The sequence below is a fragment of the Vidua chalybeata genome, chromosome 16, assembly GCF_026979565.1.
Source record: "Vidua chalybeata isolate OUT-0048 chromosome 16, bVidCha1 merged haplotype, whole genome shotgun sequence".
Classification (NCBI taxonomy): domain Eukaryota; kingdom Metazoa; phylum Chordata; class Aves; order Passeriformes; family Viduidae; genus Vidua; species Vidua chalybeata.
The window spans coordinates 6780656-6805521 of NC_071545.1; the positions used below are offsets into that span (position 1 = coordinate 6780656).

Below are 24866 nucleotides of genomic sequence, written 5' to 3' on the forward strand. Positions count from 1 at the left end.
ATTTGGAAGCCTCTCCCTGTTTGCCTGCTGCTGGGAGAAGGGAGACCTAGATCTGCTCAGAACTTCAGACTCCAAGGAGACGTGAGCTCGCCAGGCTTTAGCAACCTCTTGACATGTAAGGAGCTGACAATACAGGCAAAAAACTCTTTGCAGCATGAATGATTTGAGGCCGCTCTCCTGGCCTAAAAATCAGTTGTCTGCACATAATTTGTATAAAAATTATCAGCTTAAATTATGTTCTGCTTAAATACAAGTTACAGACTATTCCAACACATTTGCTTTTGCAGTGATTTTAACTGAACACAAGAAAAAAAATACTGGGGAAAAGCTCCTTCATAAATCAAATTAACTTCCTCACTGCCTGCAGCTGAACACTTACTGTGCATAAGAAACAAAACTACTGTTGAGAAATGCCACACATTCAGAAAATAAAAACCGAGACAAGCAGAATACAAACACATACTGCTTAAACACACATTAAACTCTGACACAGTCAATAAACAGAATATTACACACTTACTGATACAACAGATTATAACTCCACATTTTTCTTGTACCAAGAGAGAAGTTAATTGTTTGGATGGATGAATTATATTCTCACAGTGTAACAATATATAACAGCACAAATTGTTTTACGCAAAGGGTACAGTGCACTTCACACACTCTGAACTGATTTCCCAGTGATTCAAAAACAGTATTTTGAAATTTTAAAAATTCCATGCTCTAATGAGGAAATGTGTAATTAAAGAAGCCAGAGGAAGACATTCTTCTTCAAACATCATATTTCTTAAGGAAGTTCTATCCATTCCTATCCCCTTATAGTGCTTTATATAAATTGAGAGTGCCCAGTGCTCAGGTGAAAGCTGACCACAGTAACAGCAGCTGGGTGGGAGCAGTTCAAGCCTTCAGGAGCCTTTCTCTTGTTCAGAAAGAAGAGTTTAGCCAGAAGTTTGTGTTATCCACTCCTCCCCCTTCCAAGGATAGCCACCCCACAGCAGATCAATGTGCTTATGCTCCAGCTACTTGGAGTTATACCTCATATTTTGCTTGAATTTCACCTCTTAGTTCAATACAAGCCTAACACAGAGATGAAAATTTTAGAAGACCTTTAAGAAGTCTGATCTGAAAATTTCAACAATAACATGCAAAATCTTTAGTAAGAAAAGCAGGAATCACAGAATTTATGAAAAATAAGGATGAGGAAGGTCTTGTACAGACTAGAAGAGATGAAAGGTCAAAATGATGCTGTGTATTTTTCATGTAACCAAATACTGCCATTGCCAATAAATGCTATACAATATGGAATAGTTGGGTGAGGGCAGACATAACAAATGAAGACAAAGAAAAGATGCATTTGAAGAAGGAAATAGTTCTGCTCCAAATTCAGTTACACTGCGAATATGGAGAATATCTGGATATTCTGCTCAGGTATAAGTTTCTCTTAAATCCCTGCATGAAGAATAACATTTATCTTCTACATCATGAAAAAATATTCCTATTCCAACAACCTTTTATTTTCCCATCAGTCTTGAATATACCTTAATCCAAGCTCAATTGATAATTTGGTTTTACTGGTTATTTGAGTGTGCAACAATATAGTTCTTTATATTTTTAGTGATAAGGCTTCAAAGAAAAACCAATCATCATCTCAACATGTCTGTTGGAAAAGTTTAAAATTCTGGGACAGCTTCACAGGCACCTGGAGGCATTTCACAATTCCCAGCTCCACAGCACTGCAACGTGGGAAAAGTGCATGTTCTTATGATGGACTTTGTCAACATTCCTAAGAGCTGTACTAGAAGGAACAGAAACACTGTTAGCTTATTCCAGTACTAAATTCACCTGCTCACTGCCAATACCCAGGTGTTCAAAGGTGTCCTGAGCAGGTCCCATGTGAACCAAGGCAGAGTGCTGCCCGTTGACCCCAGTGCTGACCCACCTGCCATTTAAGGACTCCTTCTTCCCTGCCAAATGAAATAAATTGTGTGAAGAAATTGTGACTTTACAAGTGGGAACTTAATACCTTTCCATTCAAATCACCCATTTGGGCCTACCACAAAAAATCCTCTAGAATAAGTATTAGTGAAACAATAGTAACTTTTTTGTTCTTTGACTACTCTTTATTTTAGCAGTAATACAGTTAATAGAACAACTCATGAATTACACAATATAAATTAGGGACAGAAAAAGCTTGGGATCTTACAATTCTACTCAGAGTTTGAAATTATTTTGTGTTCAGTGTCTAAAAGTGAGCTGGAATTTGGATTGTCATTTGAAATTGATGGCATTGTTAAAAACAGGCAGAAAACGTTTTCAAATTGCAAATTTTTCATCTTCTCTTTCTGCTGCTGACTATTTAAATAGAGAATGTTTTGTAATAGAGAAAACTACTCATTTCCAAACTAAACATTGGACATAAAACCTCTGCAATTTGAGCATGTACCTGTTTCAAATGAGCTGGTTTTAACATTACAAATAGCAAAATGAAACTGAGGATCACAGAGAAACCTAAAATGACCTAGAAACAAAACTGTGGCTGAGAGACTAGTTTCTATCAAACAACAAAACCAAAGTATCTCTTTCAGCTGAAAGAAAATCTTGAGTCCTGCATGTTGTATTTTTCAGTTACATGTTTGAACTCCGTTACAAACTGCATCAGTGTATCCAAACCAGAAGCTGAAGTAAAAGACACACAACAGGTCTTGGTTTCAGTGAAAATGAAATCTGTTAGAATTTGCATTATTTTCAGAGGGCAGAAGTACCTCTCATTTGAATTTCAATTAAAGTTGAATATATTGCATAAGAGTGGGTGAAATGAAGAAAAAAGGCCTCAGAATGGAACATTTCTGTCAGTTCCATAAGCCAGAATCTCATTTAACAGCAATGTATTGCACAAATTTTTCACAAACGTTTGCTTTACATCTAAGGTCACCAGTGCTTGTTCCTTCCATTCTTCTGCAACAGAGACTTCCAAGTGTTCTGCCAACCTTCAGCCTACAGCAGAAGTGTTATTTAAAAAGTGGAAGTGTCTAGTAGATATTAACGAAAATTCCCAAGTACAGGAGGCAGCAATGCAGCCCCACAGTACCTCCCCAGTGCCTGCCTGTCTGCCCCTCACAACAAACCCTTATCTGGTGAAGCATCAGTGATGTGCTGAGTGACATCACTGACTGGGAGCTGCTTCACAACCTTATTAAACACCAAGTAACTAAGCAACAATTGCTTTAACAGTACATTCCAACTCTTCACATCATATGGAACTCATTCCTTCGCAATCCCATCAAAAAGAAAAACAAAACCAAACCAAATGCCCTTGGGTGTTTAAACTCTTTCACTACCGCAACAACATTTTCAAGTGGGAAAAAAGCCTAATTACTCAAATATCTATTTCACCTTGGCTTTACATACACCTTGATGAATATCTTGGTGCTTTATATTGTGTTAGGATAATCTAGTTCTCGATCATGGTGTAATAATTTCTTCACACAGGAAAACAGTGCTCTGACTACACAAACTAAAGCATCAGTTTACATAACCCCTATTATAATTTATTCTATTACTTCTGTAAATATTAAGAACATTACTTCAAATTATTAATTAAGGGGAATTGTTTTCGGGGAGTTCTGTTCTGCCTATATTCTCCACCATTGTGGCAACAAAGACCCAAACAACACAAATAATGGCCACCATCTACCTCAGTCACCCTTCCCAGAAAAATACCAAACACTTACAATGATGTCAAATTTATAAGTCTGCATGTTCTACTTCTCTTCTCCCACTAAAACCTACACAAATTCCTTTTAAGCGAGGACATATGTTGGCCGTGTTCATTGCTTAAATGAAAACTACCTTCCACTTGGTCTTGCCCATATACACATCTAAATTAATAAATATTTTTGAAATGTGTATATAGAGTACATAAAAATGTGCATTTTTGTGTATGTTTAACTATACATATCTATGTTTAACTGCATATATATATATCCTGTAGAGGACAATATTTAGTCATCCACTGTGCTACCTCTGATTTGAAAAAGTTGCTATAATAAGTGCTGCACACCAATTAACAGTTCTGTTTGCTCCGTGTTACCTCCTTGTAGTGGCTCTGTCACAAACTGACACTTCAGCGACTACATTTGCAGTTGGGACTTAGTCCTAACAACTTAAAACAATTATACAATGGAATTTAAAATTAACTCAACATTCTTTTCTAGCTATGCATTTACTTATGCACAAGGAATTTCAAGAAAAAAGATCAGAATAAGACAGTTTGATCAAGTGATCTCTTTAAAGGAAAACATGCTTTCTGTATCTCCTGTAATCACTCAGTGCCAGGCCCTCAAACAGGATTTCACATATACCAGATGCCTTGAATTGAGTCAGTCACAGGTCATGTCTCCTGTGTTAATCTCTTCACAATAAGCAGATAATTAAAAAAAATAATATCTATAAATCAAACTAAAATGATGGAATGTTTGTTTAGAAGTTTACCAAATGGAATGACCCTTCTGGAATTCTTTCATGTAGCCTGTGAAAATGTCAGAATATATTCCATTTAAGAGGTCACAGTCCCTAGAGATCTCTGAGTTTTGGCTTGTATGTCTTTTCACATGCTTTAATATTTGAAAATTGTTCCTTGTAGACACTGACTGATGGCCTGGGAATGCTAGGATTGTGGGAACTGGCAGTACCAATGACAAAGACAGACTTACTGGGAAATCAGTACCTACTCAGTTTGCGCTCTCCTCTCAGAACAGATAGGATGACATTCAGATATTTACAGGGAGACCAAGGGACTTCTGTTTTTTTTCTACTGACATGTTAAAAAACCAAACAACACCCCAAAAACAAACTTCCCCCAAAAAACAGAGCACTACCAAAAACCCAAAGCATAAAGACAAATGTATATTAATTACGATGCTGCATGTTCCTAGCAAAGATTATTTAATAGAATATTTGCATTGGATGTTCCATGGGCTATTAAGACCTTAATGGAAGGACAAACTCCAGAATCACTGAGGCTGGCAGCAGCCTCCTGAGATCCCCTGGCCCAAGTGCTGCTGGAGCAGGGTCAGCAGGAACAGGCTTCCCCAGGACAGTGCCCAGTCTGATTTTTAGTATTTCCATGGGTAGAGATTCCACAGCCTCTCTGGACCACCACTGGACACACACACATTATTTATGACTATAAATGCAGACACACATTTCTACTGTAAGCTTACAGAAGTTGTGCACTGCTTTATCTAGATAGGCCTTTCAGGATACACTTCCTTTGAGGTCTGGTTTGTGGGGCATTTTTATGTTTGGTTTGTTGATGTTATTGTTGGTGGTGGTGCTATTAATCAGAATATCTGCATGCTGTTTTCCAGATCTCACTGCTTTCATCTTAGTGATTATGAAACTGCTGAATTTAAGATGATTTTTCAATTATATTCCCTGCCAAGCTATTACTTTAATCAGAACTAAGTTTTCCATTTGTTGTTCTCTAGTCTTTCCACTAGCCATCTTTTCTATACCGTGTCTCTCCCAGCTCTCTCATGAAAATAAACTCTAAGCACAGTGACCTACATATATATCATTACAAGAGGAAAAAACAGACCTAATCACTGATCTTAGAGGAGTGGAGAAAAACCTGTCATACACAGATGCAAGAAGAACGTTCCAAATCTCACCTGATTCCTTAATATCAAATTTGCAGTTCAAATCTATTAATTGCACAGAGGATTGAGAATTTGTTCAGAAGCCATAAAACTATGCCAAGAATGCATGTTACCAGTGCTACATACTGAGGGAGTGGAAGATAAGACATAACAGGCAAACTAATATACCACAACTCTTAGATGCCAGAAAAAAATCCCTTGGATCATCAAATTTATTTAAATAATACCATTAGGTTAAGTGAGATGTGGATTTCATTCAGTTATTTTAAGAACTGTTTCTCCCAGCTGACTCGACTGGTCCCTTAGGACAACTCAATATACACCATTTGGAGTATTTGTTTTTGTTTGTGTTGGGTTGTGTGTGTGTGTGTGTGTGTGTGTATGTGTTCCATCTTCCCCTGAATTCCTCACAATATCCCACAAGCTCTCCAGCCCCACAGGAAGCTGCAATTCTCACCTGACCTTCGGTGCCTCAGGGTCAATCCTCCTGAGTGTCCCTGTTCTTACACAGCCTGGGGCACTGCTTTCTTTGGGCTGCTTTCTCCTGAGATTTTACCAGTCTTGCTTTTACTTCAAGATGTTCACTGTCCCAAGGCTTTTTTCCTACAAAATATCCAAGACTCTTGGTTCTTCTCTCAATTAGCCCAATTCTGCTGGAGAACAGTTGCTGCCAGCCATGGGAAGCACAGCACCACCTTCTCTATCCTCCTCCAGTTCATGATGCACAACCCCAAAGAGAAGCAGAAGCAATCCCATTCCTATGCTGGCTGTGAGTTTGGAGGAGCAGACACCTCACAGCCCCCACTGCCTGGAACAGAACTGCTTCTCCACACCACACAAAGGGCAGGGAATGGGCACACTCCCCTTCTAACACAATTTATGGCCCAAATGCAGAGCTGAAGGGCACTCAATGGCCCAGACAGGTGCCAGCCACTTATACACTCATTTTACAAAAATATAACCAGACTCCCACCTGTGAATGACAACTCCACAAGAGCAACTTAATGTCTCTTTTTCAGGAACATGTTTATTTTTCAGAAACTAGTAGCCACTGTCACAAGAAGAGTTTGGCACAATGAGATAGTCAAGGAAGGCACTGCTGAGCCAAGAGAGGCTGCTGTAAAACACAAGCTAGGAGTTTTCTATTTTACATGTATCTTGAAATAATGATTTGCATGGCTCCTCACAGCCAGCCCTTCACAGCTCCCTCTTCCAGCCAAAGTGGCACGCTCACCAGTTCTGGAAGAGCATTAATTCAGCGTGCAAAAAGCTCTCATCATGCACTACTTCCTTTTCTTGATGGTATCTACATGTGCAATCCCTTCCCATCGTTTGGCTCTGAAGCAGCAGGTTGGAAAGCTGCAGGCAGCATCATTCCCATCCACCCTCCTGCTGTCAGCAGCAGACAGCCTATCCTTCCCTCCCTTGCCACCTCGTGGCTCTCAGACAGAAGCTCGTGAAACTGTGGCACAGTGTGTGGGCAGCACATTGTTCTGACTGGTACTTGGGCCGTGCCACACTGCTGCTACTCTTGTCAGCCTTCCTCCACCGCAGCCCAACTCAACACCCAGGCATCAGTCTTCTCCCTCCTGCTTCCAAAGAGCCTCATCCATGTCACTTTTCCCCCAAGCTGGCCTTCCTAAGGACACAGCATCTTGCCTAAAAAGCGCATACTGGACCCAACCTGGCATCCTTCAGGCAGGAATGTAAGCGCAGAGCCTGTTTCTCACCCTCCATGTATGTGAGCAGGCCCACTGCTCATGAGAGGGACTGTACACCCATGGCTGTCATGAGACTGCCAGAGTCACAGACACATCTCTGTCATCACTCAGGAGGTGACAAGTGTGAAGAACAGAACCAATGAAATAAGAACTTTTGCTGCTTTTTAGCAAGTGGAACAAGAGTTGGCCTCCAGAGAACAGGCATGATAAACCTCTGCAATACACAGGGCACATGCTTACATGATCAATGCACTGCATGTACTGCCCAATTATGCAGAAAAATGCAGCCTAATGAGAACCTGAAATTAGTCTCATTAGCAATACAGTATTGCCCACAGCCATGAACTTGAAAACAGCTCAAATGAAATAGGAGAATCTTAAAATTGTGACAGTCCAGGAGACTGACATACAACCTCCGCCTCCCAAAATTATCCATTTGTCTTTGTTCAGGGAGTAAATACCTGCATGTAATAAGTGACTAGAAAATCTTAAGCTCCTAATGCACTCCAACTGTTCTGTTATTGATCCTCTGCTGGAAGTTAAAACCTCGTTGACAGAGTTGGCACAGCATATAAATGTTCCTTTGTAAACTCAAGGGACAATAATTCCACTGGAGCTTAAGCTAACCATGAGAATTTGCAGCAAACCCACCGAGCTCTGCCCACCCCAACTCTTACTCCTGCTTTGCCCTGTGACTGGGATCTCTGGGGCACAGGGCAGGGGAGAGGAGGAAAATGTGAAAAAGGAGAAGGTAGTAACAGCTCCAGTGACTGCTGGCTCACCCAGGCATGCTGTGATTACCTCAATGGTAAACAAAACCAAACCAGAGCAGAAGCCTCCTACCCTTGCAGTGACATTGGAAAAGCTGGAAACACAGTTTCTGTACTAACTTGTGCAAGTCAGCTTAACAACACTGCAGAACACTAGAACAGTTCAGCCTCCTACTGGACTACTGCCAAAAGACTCATTCAAGTAAACAAAAGGTTTAAAGGATCACTACCAGAGCTCACAGCAAGCATAATGCTTCCTGTATAAAAATATCCTACAAAAAAAAATACCCTTAGACTTTTCAGATTTTTTTTAAGTGCCACTGTATTTCTGTGAACTGCAATCTCTTACACTTACAGACTTTATAAAGTAGTGACATGTTAAAATACTCTTGCAAATATCCAATTTTTGGTAAAAAGTAAAAATATTAAATTATTAAAACTACTTTAAATGCGAATCCATCACATTCAAAGTTCAATTTTACAAATATGCTTCTCACTTTCATAATTTCTACAAAAAATTGTTTCTAACCAAATTAACCAAAATTACTAAATCTGAACTTACAGATGAGCAATAGTTTGGCTGCTCTGGAGGTTTGACAGGACACAGATACCTACTTCTTCCATTTTCATTTTAGAGGAAACTAAGAATAAATAAATTTTCCAGAAGTATTCTAATATTGAATTAAAATTTGTAGGATAGAACACAAAACATTAATTATGTATTATTTATGCAGAAAAAAACCCATTATTGAAAATTATCCCTTTTTGTCTGACAATAATACAACTCTCAAAAATATTTCATCAACACTTGTAGGATACACCAGCTGTAGTTTTAAAACTAAAACTTAGTTTTTAAACTAAAACTTAAAAATCTCCTCAGCTCCACTCTAGGTTCCAGTGCCTGCTGCTGCTCCAAGAGCTGCCCTGGCGGGTGAAGCTCCCGGGAGCGACTTCCCAACATCCCGCAGCACCTGGACGCGGCAGGAGCGAGCGAGGAGAGTCCCTGGCGGTCACCGCCCGGTCCCTCCCCGCGGCTCCGCGCCCGCGGGCACCCAGTCCCTCCCTCCCTCCCTCCCTCCCTCCCTCCCTCCCTCACTCACCATTCTTGCGCTCGGTGAGGGGCGGCAGGCAGGGGCTGGGCTGCAGCGACAGCCCCCGCAGCTCGTGCGCCACGGCCTCGCTGTGCGGGCTGGGCGCCAGGCGCGCCGGGGGCCCGGGCTCGTCCTCGCCGTCCGCCGGCCCCGCGGGCTCCATCCTGGGCACGCCTCGGCGCTCTGCGGAAACAACGCGGCTCTGGTCACTCTCTGCTCCGGCAACACCGACAAACGCTTCAGACACTGCTCTGCCTTCACATTTGGGCTTCGCACGCAAAATTCGGCTTTAGAATTATGGACATTACCTACTGATTTCCCACAAATATTACGGCGTTGGCAAAAATATAGTCCGAGGCAATTTAACAGAAAGCAGGGCAGTTTCTCTGCTCCACTGACAGAAACATCACCCAGTGTTAACCCTCAAGGTGGATGTCCAGAAGCTCCTGTGCCCCACCCTGCGTCCCCATCCGCATATCAGCACAACATCCCTTTTCCCCAATAGCTTCTATTAGAGAATATATTGTACTTTATGTTATTGTGCATTCTGTTATTTGTTATGTGTATTGTAACATACAAATGGCTTTTAATATTTTGAAGCTCTGCACAACTCTCCTCCAGATCCCAAATCCATGTCAGTACTTATACAGGACTTCACACCACCAAAGGACTATATCAGAAGTAGTTAATCCTCGGTCTCTCCTGCAAGGCTTTTAGCCATGAATATTTTAAAATTAATTTTACTGCACACTAGCTACTTACTGAATAGTTGAAGAAAAGTCCCAATTTACTATATGCTTCCTTTCTATCATTAGTGTAATACTTAATCTACAGTAAGGAGAGACAGAAGTATGGTACAGGCTTTTTATACCTCACAGAACTATCAAGTCATTAAAATTCCAATAAATCAATATGGACATCAATGAAGTCCTATCCCTGGATTCTTGGAAGCTTGAATGATATGACATATGAACAACTCAGAAAGATCCAACTCCGAAAAAAGAAGTAATGTCTTATTATGGTGAGATTTTTTTGTTAATTTAAAATTATTTTTCTTAAGAAACACAACTGCTTGCCATACTCAGCCTTAAACTTCAAATATTCTGAATATAGACACCACATGTATTGGGGTGTGTATTCAGAATTTTGAAAATGCAATATATGTTTCAATGATCAATACCAAAATATTTCAAGTGTTAACATGATATTTAAAAAACCAAGATGACAAAAAATTATCATGACCTCCAAAGAATGGCCTACAGTACAAAAGGGTAGAGAATCATGTTCTGAAAGTGTGAATTGAAAAATAAGAAATATAAGCAAGTACTGCTTGATATACACCTAAATAGAACAATTATCATGGTTACGTGCATATTTTTTCATTATTTTCCCTAGTTACCAACTGGAGTTTTCACATTAAATGAAGACATATTAACTTACTGTTATGCAAGATTTTTTTTCTTTGTTCTTAGCTTCTAGAAGCATAATTTACTCAGCTCTCACTCGATTTCCTGACATTACACTCTCCTCAAACTCCCACTCACTCATACAAATTAAGTACATTATTAACCAAGCAGGTCTCTTCAGAGCAGAATTTAGCTGAAAATTTAGCTGCTTATCTGTTCATATTCACAGCATTTTATCCACAATTTACTAGTTATGAGTTGCCTTGGAGTCACTTTTCAAAGAGATTAAGCCACGTGAGCTGTATTCATGCTTTCAAACCAGATGAAGTTAATAAACACCTTCTTGTACTAAAGCATTTGTTATGCTGCAGGTTAGCTTTGACTAATTTTTCCCCCATGACAGATAAGTAAACATCATGCTTTGAAAGAAACCAGCTTGACTTTCACCACTTCTACAACGCACTGTGGAATTGGTAACACGTCCATCTCTTAATTTTTGTTTCAGGAAGGTACAGAAATGTGGGTTTATTGTCCAGATCCAACTGAGAACACAGCATGCAATTAAATGATGTTGACTGCAGCACAGCAGCACAGCACAAAACAAGTTTGACTTCCCACAAAATGTGCTTGATTTGTGGTTTGAACATTAATAGATCAGGTTGGAAGGGACCTTCTGGAGGTCATTTAGTCCATCTCCCATCTCATGGGATTACCAGCTCTCAGGAACTTGCCTTGTCAGCTTCTGAAAATCTCCAAAGCAGGTGATTTCACCATCTCTGGGTAACCTCAGTATGAATGCTCTGCCCACCTGCTTCACACAGAATTTCTTTTCCTGGTGATCATGACTCTCAGGACCCTGTTTTCACTGTGGTTTTATACAGTACATGAATGTCATCATTAGGAAACTTCTAAATCCAAAGTTCTCCAGTGCAGAACTCAAACCCTAATTTTAAACTTTTCAATTCACAGTAAATTCCCAGATACTGCACTTCCCTTTTCCTAAATCTTTTAGATAGGCTGCTAAAAACCCAGGTATGTTCTCAAATGATCCTTTAACACTAGAACAACCCTATTGCTATGTTGCTACATAATCTTTCTAGTATTCCCAGAAAGTCTGAATTCCTCAAATTCTTTACTTATATCTCAAATCACATTTTGCTCTCATTTCTTTTCATTATTACTTATGAACTGCTGCTGTATCAGACTACAGAAATATTTCTGAGCTAAGAACAACAAATTCTCTTAACCTTCCCCAAAAAGGAAAACACACATCCCCACCCAACATTTCCAGGGTTTTTTTGTAGGGAGAAAAAAAATCAGTGACGTACATCATGAACATCTGGCATAGATACACTAGGATTCTTACAGCTCCTTACTAAATCAACAAACAGAACTTCTAAAAAATATTATAAAGATGACAATAATAAAATATAAACAATTAATTTGATTCTTATATCTTGTTTTATTAGAATCTAATAAAAAATTCATTCAGCTGTTCAGCTTTCTGAAGACAACTCCTGATCTTGGCATCAATGAAATTACTAGTTTGTCTCTGGCATAAAGTTTTCTTTATCGATTGAAATAACTAATTTGGGAACTTAAAAATAACTTTTATAAATATCTTTCCAAACAAAAAAAAAAAAAAAGAGGACAAAATACATCTGTAAACATCTCTGTAAACATACTTTTACACTGCTGCACGTATGATAATAAACCATTACCATTTCCTAGCACACTCATTTTAACTGCTCCAGATGAATACAACTGCTTCAGCATCAGGTGCAGGATACAGCCAGCAGCATTTGCTTCACATAAAACTCAACTAAAGATATGCAGAATGTCTCCCATCTATTTTCAGTCTTCAGAAGTAATTTCATTCTGATGTATCTAATATAACCAATTGTTTGTACATTAACAATTCAAACACAAAAATGAGTAGTAGAAAACATTTCATCACCTTGTTTAAAATCAAACCCTGTACAATAAACACTTTATCCAGCAACCATGTGCAAAACTGAGAAACTTCTGATTTAGAATGTAAAGCCCCTGATACTCTCATATTTTATATTAAAAATAACAATTTACCTCCCCTTTCTCGTTTGTTTGAAGCCTCCTCAATCCTGAAGAATTACTGCAGATCTGCCATCTGCATTTACAGATGGTAACCATTATCTTTGTAACCCCTGAACTGAAGCAGACCTATACACAAAGTATATTAATAACATAAATGAAACTCAGAAGTAAAAACATGTACAGGAAAATACAATTTAAAAAATCTATTCTATTAAAGTTTCAATATTCTACTTAACATAATCCAAGAAAGCACCTGTTACACCAGGCTGATCTGACAAAAATCAATTGTCACTCAAGGGGTTTCCCCTCTCTTCCTTGCAACTAAGATACCTGAAGTTAAAGTTATGTGAACCATAACTCTGCTAGGTATGAAGACCGTTTCTGCTTATGAACTGTTGGAAAGCACAATACCAACTTATTTCCAGAAACTAAAAATCACATTAGTCAATTGTTCCAATAGTCCTAAATGATTACAGCTAGCTGGTTGTTTGTTGGGTTGGTTTTTTTTAACATAGAATTCAGCAAAATGTTTAAGAGTAGTAAAGTGAAAACTAGAAAAAAATTTATTTTCCTACTTAGCCTTTAGAATACATTATCAAAATAGAATCTGCATCAGCACTGCTACGAGGCTTCAGTTCACATTTCCCTGACAAATACATAGGAAAAGTGTTCCAGCACTGGGAAACCAGAACTCCTGTACAATGTATGAGCCTTATGTAAGTGTTCTCACAGATTGTAGGTGGTTGCTATCTTCTTAACTGCTGAAGACAAACGCTCCTTTTATTTTTAAACATTTTATCTTCAAAAGACAAAATGTATTTCCTTGGAAAAATCTTATAATCTTATACTTCCCTGCTACTTGAAGCACCAGAACTGGTATTTTATTTGGCACAAGCTCTGAAATCTGGATGACACTTCAGTAGTAAATCAGCTTTTATTTTAACAATCTGCTGGAAAATCACAGTTCAAGAATGACAATGCATTCAAGTTTTGGCCAAGTCAACTGGCTGACATTAACACTGCTCACTCACACCTGCAAGGAACCTAGGTCACTGTACCCAGTACAGTATTGAATTAACAGTCATCAGATACTAGCAATTTCAACTCCAGGATTTACAGAATCATGGTGTGAACATGAGCACTCAGCTTCTCCATTTATAAAACTCAGTAAAATTTAAAACTCTAGCAGTTTGTAATACACCACAATCTCTAATGAATACTTGAGATGTAAAATGGAAAATATTCAAAATGTAAAATGTTCCGTTTGTTTTTTCTTACCTTTTTCTTCAATGTATCAGAAACCACTAAAAAAGATCCTTTAAAAGTGTGAGATCCAGCAGATCTAACAGCTGCCAAGGCAGGCCATTGCATTAAGCTGTTTAGTCTTCCTGTCAGTGCCTGGAAAGACTTGGAGATCTGTGCAGTGGGAACAGTGCTTTCTGACACTGAGGCCAATAAGGACTTCAGGGGCTGTTACAGTTTTAAATATTCCTTCTATTTGAGCAGTGGGCACCAATGACCTGGGAGAATGTGAGAAGTCACAATCTGAGACTGACTTGGCAATTCCCCTTCCCTTCTCAGGAAGAAGGGTAAGGACTGTGCTTTCAGAATGCAGCAGACCCTACCTATGCCTACACAAGCCTACAGCAAACTTCCTTCCTAGGCTACAAATTAGTCCAGTCCAGTGGTCAGACCCATAGAATGCTCAGTTTCTCCTTTCTTCCAAGGATCAACAAACGTCAGGCCTGAACATAAACAAAGGAGTTGGGAACATTCAGCTCACTGAACAGTCTGGGAATTGGAAGCTACGGGAGTCACTTCCCGGAGACAAGCCCTGCAATGGAACACCCACTGCAAGGAGAGGAAGAGATGCAGGCTTTTAAAGGATGGCTCCTCTCACCATGCTGCCTATCAGCAAGGGTAAATAGAAATACAGAAACAAATCATGGCTTGGCTGCAGTCTCCATCTCCATCAGCTCCTGGAGCAACACCAAAGGGAGGCTGTGCTCCAAAGAGGGTGTCGCTCCTCAGCCCAGCCACAGCGGCTGCTGGAGCTCAGAAACGCAGCAAGGGCTGCGGGGGCACGATGGGACAGGCACAGGCTCACCTCTGCTGGGCTGACGCCTTCGTACACACACCACCTGACTGCAGCATGTGAACCTCGACATGAAAACTGACATTTCATTACCACGTTGAAAGAGAAACTGCAATCTTACAGTTAAAACACAGTGTTGATAAACTTAATTAAGTTTTGTGGTCAAACACAGGGCAATAAGGATTTAAATCATACAGCTATTTTTATTAAGGTAATTATACAAAAGTAGAAAAAGATGAAAAATATCAGCAGCTGACTAACCATGAGTAATCACCTTGGATTATGCATTATGAAAAACTCACTATTACTATTCATTTCTTTAAAAAACAGGACTGGGCTGGTTGATACTGCAGAAAAATGTCCACTTTTATTAAATGACTGAGATTAAATTTCTGTAACTGTCTGCTCTAGCTAAATTAATACCACTTAACAGACACCGAAAGACCTCCAGAAACTCATTTAACACTTCTGCAGATTTTGATGACAATGCTACACTGAGATTCTCTTTACTAATTCTTCAGAGGAAGTCTTTAAATATTAAGTCTTTGGACTGATCAAAAAATGAAAAATGAATAAGCTACAGTGGCGAATGCACATTGTCCATGAGGTAATGTATAGAGAATTACTTGTACCTGGACAGAGGCTGGGGATGAGTCAGGAGAATCCTTGATGATACATTCCCTCCACTGCTACCTCCAGGCAGGGAAAAAAAAAAAATCACAGTAATTGGTAATGGGAGCTGAGCCCTGCTAAGTGCAAATGAATTACCCTGCAGTGTGGGGCTGTGAGGAATAAAGGCAACCTCCCACAGCTCCATTAAAGTGTGGGGAAACTAAAGCCTACCCTGTCGCTGTGCAGGGCCATAGAGATGATTTATCTATTCTTTTCTCACATTACTGCCTTCTCAAACTAACCTGTTCAAACAAGAGTTCATGAAATCTGGGCTACACATAAACCTGCACTGGAAACAATCTACCTCATAGCAATGCTGTGAAGCTTAGTATTGAAATACCTTCAGGTTTCAAATGTTTTAAGTAGTTGTAAATATTACAACTATCTTCTGTATTCACATTTCAAGGGCTTTAACATTGTAATAATAGAACCTATTCAAAATGCTAAACTTCTTACAAATATTTTAAATAAAGCAAGCAAAGGTTCAATATGCACAATAGTCATCACTGAAACAGAACCCATACCTTCAGACAAAAGTGATGTTTAAATTGTTTAAAAAATTTAAAATATATAAAAGTGTTCAACAATGTCATCTTCCTTTAAGAAACAGCTGAGAAACTCCGCAGTGTGCACCAAAATGAAAAAATCGGTCTGAGGGACTAAACAAAAAGTAAAGTCTAAAATTAACTGCCTCTTAAAGGCACCACACAGTCAACAACCTCCATTTTTAAGGAGAAGACTGAACTGCTCTGCTATGCCACCCTGCAAGAGAGATGCTCATCTCTAGAGAGCTGTTTACCCAGCATGTAAGCAAACATCCATTAACCCACCCTGATAACCCAGGACAGCTTTCAATTTGCCTTCTACCGACACAATGCTTCATAAGCAGAAGCTGTGCTGGGTTAACTTGCAGTGTTTGCAGCAGAGTTTATAAAGATATATGCTGAAAACTCTGAATCACAAGAGGACAATGATTTATTTCATCTACAACTAAGTCCATCTTCCCTAAGAGCTGCTGCCTAAGCACTCAGCAGCAACCAGAATTCTGGCCACAATATCTGAAACGTAGAAAACATTGACCCATAACTTGTAAGTGAAGGACTTCAGGCACAGACCTCAACAACTTTTTACTTTTAATCACCATATGAGCAGACATAATTTGATTTTATCTCATCTTTTCTGTGGATATTCTTAAAAAACAATGCTCCTCTTAAGGCAACGTTAAGTGGTTCAGCTGGTTCCACTTGATTAAATAAATACAAAGCTGTCGTAGTATATATCCTCGCTAGTTCTATTAAAATAAAGAGCTTCATAAAAATACTTAAAACTATATAGGCAAAACATGAAGCAGTATCTTGTTTAGATGTTACTGTATACTGTATATGGAAATACGTTGTGTGCAAATAGAAAAATATAAACATGATATTCCTATTTTTCACTCTGTGAAGATGATGTTGATTGTCAATATTCTAAATTTGCTTTAATACTCTAATTTAAAAGCTGACATTAACATTGGCAACAAATACATTTGGGTTGAGTTTACAAAGCAACACAAGGTCAGTTTTACACCTAAATTTAGCAAGGCAAAGAAATAAAGAAACCAACCAAACAACAACTATCTGCTTTAGTGTGGTATGCGAACAAATGATGCTCCTAGTTTCTCACCCTCATAAATGTCTACATATTTAGGTAATATTTTTTTTTACAATGAAACATAGTGGCATATGACTTCCAAAGCTACTTACTTGAATTCCAATTAATAAAAATCCCGAAGTTCTTAATTTCAGTTTTAATATGAAGTCCTTTGCAGGAGTGTTTGAGTAATTGCGAGATCAACTCAGTTTAACCAGCCCAAAAGCAAGTTCAGTTCTTCTGGTCTGTGATAGAACTTTGTGGAAGGAATTAGTAAGGTCCCATGTGCTCCATGATTTTCTGTGGCCAGCAAACATAAGGTGTAGCCAGAAGAATCTATTTATGTAATTGAAGTTGCCAACATAGGAAAAAATCAAAACCCAAGTGTTTGTTTTTGAATAATAAATGCACTTGATAGCTCAGACAATAATTAGTAACTTTTATCAATGAATTGGCTTATAATCTTTCCCTATATGTTCACAGACCTTTGATAGCCAAAATAGTGGAATATCTTAAAAATGAATGTTGGTAAAGCTCTTAAGGCATTTCAGGAAAGGTTAGATGACTCCATGATTTCATTTGTTTGCTTGGATACTACGAGATGTTCCCATTTATGACTAAGCTGCAGGTGCTATTCTGTTTATTTTACTGCCTGCAAACCAAGCCCTTGAATTGAACAAAGCAAGGAAAGCACAAGGATTCAAATCAAAGAGGAAGAAACTGCAGGACTGTCTCCAGTTGAAGGTGCTGCTTTCTACCTCCTATCAGAAGCAGGAACTGAACGTGGCACAATCACTTCTTGGTAGATGAGATTTCTTGAAAAATCTATACTTTGCTTCTTTTTATATCTACACACTTTACAGAGATTAGCAAAGTTTAATTATTGTAATTTGGTTATTAATTATTGTAATTATTTTATTATTCTAATATTTGGTGTTAAATATGTCTTTAAAAATACAATCAACTTCTATTGGACAGAATTTAACACACTATTTACAATCAGCAAGAAACTAAGTGCTAATTAGACATTAATTCAAAATAATGTAAGTGTAATTAGAGATTACGAGCAACTTCAATTTAGGGGATCTTGCAAAAATCAGAATGATTATATCTGAGCTGAAATTCAGTGACATGTGCAGAAGGTCCCCAATTAAGCAATGCCTACACAAAACCTTAGGAGAGCTAAAACAATCTCTCTCTCACAAACCTTTTACTGCATATTGACTTGGACCAACACAGCTACTTTGAGGTATTAACACTGCAAACAGTAACTTGAATTAGCTCCCATGGAAACCAGTCAACTTGTTGCTCCCAATTTCTGAAAAATAAACTTTTAATATTTAATCTGCTAATGGACAAAAGGAAAACTTAGAAGGTGACACATTACTGTTTAATTTATAAAATACATAAATCAACTTGCGGTACATCTCAAGCAGCAGCTATTTACTGTGCATTCTTTACCTGACTTATACCAAGTGCTCACCTCCAATATTCTTTCCTGTTTCTTACTTCTAATCCCACGTGGCCTCATTTATACAGCAGTGACAGAAGGTCACAATCTGAATGCAGTTATATCACTTGTACTAGATTTACACCTTACAGCATCTTCCTAAGAATTAAAGTTGGGGTTTTTTTTAATAGAAACAAGAAGGATGCAGGCTGAAAGAATGCTGAATTCCATGCAGTTAAGCAGACTTCCAGGAAGAAAAATCCCACAACAAAGCACAAAATCCCAGCCCTGAGACTCCTGAACACTGGAAATTAAGCATGAAGATATACCACACACATAGTATTATGACTAACAGCATAATAAATAATTTGATAAAGACAAAATTACACTCTTCACTTAACAGAAGCCAAATTTTTACTTTTCAAATCAAACACATTTATTCTAACAAGGAACAGGGTAAGACCACAGGAAAGAATATAACTTATTGCTTCTTTATAAATACAGATCCAAGATCATAACAGATGAAGCCTAATCTCCAGATCAGCACCCATATTCTAAAATAATCAGAAAAAGTATGTTATTAGTATGGTGCCTGAAAACTCTGATGTTTTAAACAGTTTAATGCTATAATCCACAGTCCATGCCCTCAGTACTTTAAGAACCAATTTCTCACGATCTCCAAAGCTAAAATGAACTTGAATTCCATTTTCCCTACTGAAATTAGCTAAAGACTAATAGGGCAGAAACTCTGGGTCAGGAGAGTTTATGTTGCCTAAGGCCAGTTTCAAAGAAGTCTTATCTCTTAAACTATTGTGCTCCAGTATTTCATTCCATACAAAGCTGCTTGTTTAAAAATAAGAAATAGATGGTAACATAAAATTGCTTACAGTAGATTACAAATTTCTGCACTTAGCAACTGTCACATATTTGCTTTCTGTAGTTTTTGTAGTTTGAGTATATTTTAAAATGATACTACAAAGCTTTATTAGAAACTCTGCTGGAAAATACTGATCATGTGATGAAAACAAAATATTAATTAAATATAATCTGGTATCAGATATAAATACTGTAGCCAAGGAGTTTTTTCTCTTGGTTTATTTTCATTGTTCTTTTTCTAGTGTCAGACAATAGCTGATTTTTCCCCAAGTCACTTCAATACGCACTTTCCTGATTTCTACTCCTGAATTCTCTATTTTTTCTATCCTCCATCTATCACTAAATCACCTCAACTCAGCTTTACCTATCAAAAATGCTCTGTATACCATCCTTCTTCCATAACCTTTTCTTGACCATGTTCCTCAGCCAGCCAGCCCAAAGGCACACAGGAGATGCTATGGAATTCTCTTCTGCACCACCTCTGGGCCCCAACTGCCTCAGGTATTTGAGGAACATTTTGTGTAGAACTGTGTCCAAGGCTCTGCTGTGAACGTGGTTTACTCTGCAGCAAAGGGAAGCACTCCCAGTGTTTTACGCATCCCCCGTGTCCAGCGGCTGGGCTGGTTCCACATTTCCCACCTGTGCTCCTGCCCACAGTGCTCCCAGGACAGCAAAGATGAACTATGGGCCAGAGCAGGTTCTCACCACCTGCATTTCAGCCTTCCCAAGAGATTCCACTTTTCTCTTTTACCAATTTTGCATGACAAGTTTTTAAAATTCGGCTTCCGATGCAGGACCTGGTAAAAGAGTCATCAAATGGTTTAACTGGCAGAACAGAGGAAGGGTGGAACATCTGGCAGAGGAGGGAGGATCTGATTCCAGAAGAAATCACAAATTACACTCAGTTATTCATAGAAGCAAAGAAAGTTGGTAAAAACTGTCTAGAGACAATTATTTAGGGCTTGATTCACATTGGAAGACTTGTAATTCCCATAACCATAAAGACAGTTTGTATTTTGCAAAAACTGACAGTATTTGCTCAGTACCTTGCATTTGAGTGCTGCTGTATTATTTGACATTAACATAAAGAAGCGTTACTGTAATTAACCCATACAAATTCAGAAATAATAAAGATTGCAAAATAAAGCAGTAACTTCTCTTTAGTTAAGTATTTACTAGGAAGACCGTAAGTGAGCTCTACCCTCATAAACTGGGTATTAAAAACCTTCTGCAGTCCAGACACTGCAAATGAAATTAGTGTTGAAAACATTAAGTAGAAAATGGTGAGGTTTCCAGTTGTTCCTGTAAATTCCTAACTCATACAGGTTACAAGTCTTTAAGAAAAACCTTATAAATATACTAAGTATATTTATAAAGAGTATAGTTGTACAAAGAGTACAAATTACATACTGAAAAAGATTAGCAAAAACATTAACAAAACATTAAGGCTTTTCTTTTTGGGTACCTGTCTTAGTTGAACTTTCCATTGAAAAATATGTTTAAAATTTTATTTTTAAGGATGAAATTCTAAAAAAAAAAAAAAATAGTTACCAAGTAATATATAATGAAAAAACAGACTCAATAGTTCAGAGAGATTTATTAGTCCATTCAAAAACTCCTAAAATAAGACACAAATGGTAGAATTCAGGCCAACCCTAATGAACAGGGAGATCCCCATTAGTTTCTGTATAACCACCTCAGTATATTCAGCAAGCTCCATTCTCAGAATATACCAATCCTGAGACCCTCACCTGCCTGAACACCAAGGGAAGATTATAAAAGTACAAACACTCCTTTGCTTTCACACTTACAGCCACTCACGTACAAGGGAATGTGCCAAGATGGCCAATGCACAATCTACAGAAAGACTGGTAACACACTTTGCAGCATTTTAAAAACCCAGTGTGAGATTAACAGTGACATCAGGTGTTCCCTTAGACAACACCCAAGTACAAACCCCTAATTCCCAACTTACACTGAGCCCCTGCCAATGTAGGACAGCACCTGCACACAGAACTGCACCTGCAGCAGTGCAGTTCTGTGTGCAGGTGCAGTAAGGACCAGCAGTAGGAACTGTAAGGAGACAGCCACCACAGACACACTGTCACACACACTGTCTGCCTGTGTCACATTACTTTCCTAAAGCTTTACTAACAGGGATTCTAAATCATGAAAAGCCTTAAGCACGTGTTCGACCGTGCAACCCATTTAGTGTCAGAAACACATGCTTAAAGCTTTGCTGGATTGCCACTTTACCAAGCTATACATTTACAAATTTAAAAATATGGGAAACAAAATTAAGCATTGCAGCAATGTAATCAAACAACTTTCAGTAGCTAGAATTCTGTGTCTCTTCTACCTTTTTTGTGTAGGAAATATTGAGGAATTTGCCTCTATGTGAGATGTAAGAACCATTTCACTGGACTTCACTGAATACACTAACAATTTGAACTCATTTTAATGAGTTTCTCTGCTGAATTTTTATGAACTACCTCCTTTACATTTAAAGAATGTCTAAGAAACTAATTTTAATGTCTCTAGAACTCGCAAACAAGTTTTCAGCAACTGTTCCCTAGCCTTCCAGCAGGCTTCTAACATTAGACAAAAAATGTGGAAACATGAACACAACTGCATGTCCTCCTCAGGTATGTAACTAGGTCTACCTATGTCATAAATTCACTGAGAATGATAAAAAACAGTGGGTTTCCTTTTTGTCTTTATTTTTTGTTTTGTTAATTTGTGTTTCACTAGTTGGTGTGAAGATCAAAACTGAGTATAACTAAGACTTCTCTCTCACTTTGTTGCTTTTGGCACCATGCCCAGGTAAAAGCCCCTTTTCAAACATTTAATTAATGTTTAAGCCAAGGACCAAATATGAAATCTTAAAATACTCTCTACTGAGTCAACAATCAGAGAGATCCAGTTTATTGCACAAGTACAAAACTGTTACATTAACATCTGGATTTAATAACAGTAATCTGAACACTTCAACAAATTCTGTAATGTGCATTTGCTTTGGAGTTTCAGGATATGGAAGATTTTTGTGGTAGACATCAATAGGAAAGTTTGAAGAAAGTTGTATTTTGGAACTAACACTGGGCAATTCTGGCCCTTGAACTTCAGGTGCTAAAAATGTTTAAAAACAATGAATACTGGTTCCCTGTCCTCAGCACAGCATGGAATAAGAAGCAGCATTTCTTCATCTGAAGAAGCAAACATGAAACATTCATGACTGTCAAGTGCAAATAGTCTTCATTTCAGTGGTTCATCTTTTTTTTTTTTTTTTTTTGGACATGCAGCTAAAAAAGCAGCAGATTTATTCACAATAAGAATCAACGGTTGTAGATTTACTAAAGAGGACACAAAGTTGCCAAGTCTTACCAAATCTGCTCTTCATGGAGCCTGCACACAACCCTAAACACACCTTGCCTTTAAGTATTTCTAGTTGGGATTTTTTTGCCTAACACAGTTCTGGGGTTTGCTGGAATACATCAATGCTACAGATACATACCCCCTTCTGTGTATATCCAGTTCTGTACATCTTGTTCTTCCAGTCTCTGGAGCAGCTCTTAGCCATGACAGTCGTGTGCAGTGTCTGCTTTTTCTGTAGAGGTGGAACCAATGCTCTGGTTCATCTAGAAGGCCTCAGTGGAAACTATCAAGAGGCTTTGAGTTTGATGCTCTGTCTTGGGTTATCCTGAAAATCAGGCAACCTGTCCCACCCTCTTTTTCCCACACTGAAGATGAGGAGGTAAGGGCAGGATCAGAATTCTCACCATTTAGGGACCAGCTAAACTCCAGAAGCACACAGTTTCGGAACTGAGAATATGTTAGTCAATATAATCCAACATCCTTGTTTTACTAAGCTGCTTGACTTCCCTTCCTAATACCTCCTGAAACAGCACTAGCAGCAGCCATTAAACACCCTTGGTGACTCCCTTTGAGGGAATTTTCCTCATCTATAACTGGATTGATTTAACCAAACCACAAGGGGTCTGGAATCTCTCTGGAGGTGCTGTGCTGGTACAAGCCTGAGTCACTGCAGAAAAACTGTTAAAAGTAAACAAAATGTTCTATAGGCCAAAGTTTTAATATCAAAACTATTTACATTTGGAAAACAGCTAACATCTGTGAAGGCTTGCAAGCATGATAGTCCTTTAAAAAGAGAAAATATTGTTTAATCACCATATGAGTACTTAAGTCATAATCTTAAGAGGTGATTTAAACCCACTCATATCCAAGGCCAAAGCATAAAATCACAGTAACTTGCTTTCAAGTTTATTTAATACAAGTACTACATATAACCAAATTTCTGTTTGTGTAGGAACAGATCTCCTGGAAAACCTTCCTTTTCCCAGGATTATAAAACCTTAAGCACAATTTAAAGGGATACATTGCTCACTAAAAAAATAGCACAGCAGCTTTATTAAAAAAAACATATTTAAAGAGTTTAAATTTTTTAAGACACAGCACTTACCTTGTATCTCTAGCACCCTTCTAGAGTGTCTGTTTCAGCACATTCCTGGTTGGTTGGAAAGCAAAAATGAAAAACAAAAATCACAAAGATGTCTCAAGGATTCATTATTTAAAAAGTTACATATTTTGTTCTACCTCAGAAATTAAAGCCTTAAGAATACTAGTTCAGCTTTCTCAGTTTCTGCAGTTTTCAGATGTAAAAGTGTGTTATTAGGTTAAAATCCTGAGAGCAAAGTGACTTCAATATCTATGTGCATCTTTTAGCACCTTTCATATTCCTGCTCAAATTCTAAGACAATATTTGCCTTTCCAATTACTTCTGGCAAGAACAGCAGTACCAGAGGTGCATCATCTGCTCCTTTTAACTCAACTGCAGTGCACAAACTCAGCCCTAGTTCCTTCAAATCTTCACACTTGGAAGTGCCAATTATACAACAGAAATGCATTTTAGTTTTCTATAGGTTCCAATACAATGGAATGTTTACAAAAAAAAGGAAACTGTTCACATCTACATTTTGTCTTTTTGCTGTCACCAACTCAAATGGACTTGTTCCAACATCCACATTTCATTTATTAGACTATTTTAGACTATGTGTGTACATATAGACATATACAGACACATATGATTAAGTCAATAGAAACCTACTGCTCACTGTATTTAGAAAAGTTTAAAAAACCAGTTAAAATCTGGCATTTATCAAATGCTGTTTCATAGAGTAACACTAATGGAGTTTTCCAGTTTTGGCTCTGAACCCACAGGTATCAGACTTAGAACATCCCTGACAATGCTCAGCCACACAATTTTACTTTTGATCCCAGAGATGAATCCTAACAGACTACTTTTAATTATTTTAAAGGCTGAAGCTGATGTTATGGTTTCAGTACATGTCAGTGACAGAGAAAAGCTGTACATGTAAAAAAACAAAGCAAAACACACAAGAGGA

At 38.2% G+C, this 24866-nt stretch overlaps 1 protein-coding gene across 3 annotated transcripts in view; it reads right to left on the reverse strand.

The window, feature by feature from the left end:
* Positions 1-24866, reverse strand: part of MRTFB (myocardin related transcription factor B) — a 68813-nt gene that overhangs the window by 41692 nt on the left and 2255 nt on the right. For 2 of the 3 annotated variants that reach the window (XM_053957209.1, XM_053957211.1), the window contains exons 2-3: positions 23924-23968; positions 9252-9425 (exon numbers count right to left, since the gene is read on the reverse strand). In XM_053957209.1, the coding sequence (XP_053813184.1) occupies positions 9252-9405 (154 nt within the window). In that variant the 5' untranslated portion in view covers positions 9406-9425; positions 23924-23968. Of the gene's footprint in view, positions 1-9251; positions 9426-23923; positions 24371-24866 lie in introns of those variants that run through there. The other variant, XM_053957210.1, reaches the window with a different exon arrangement.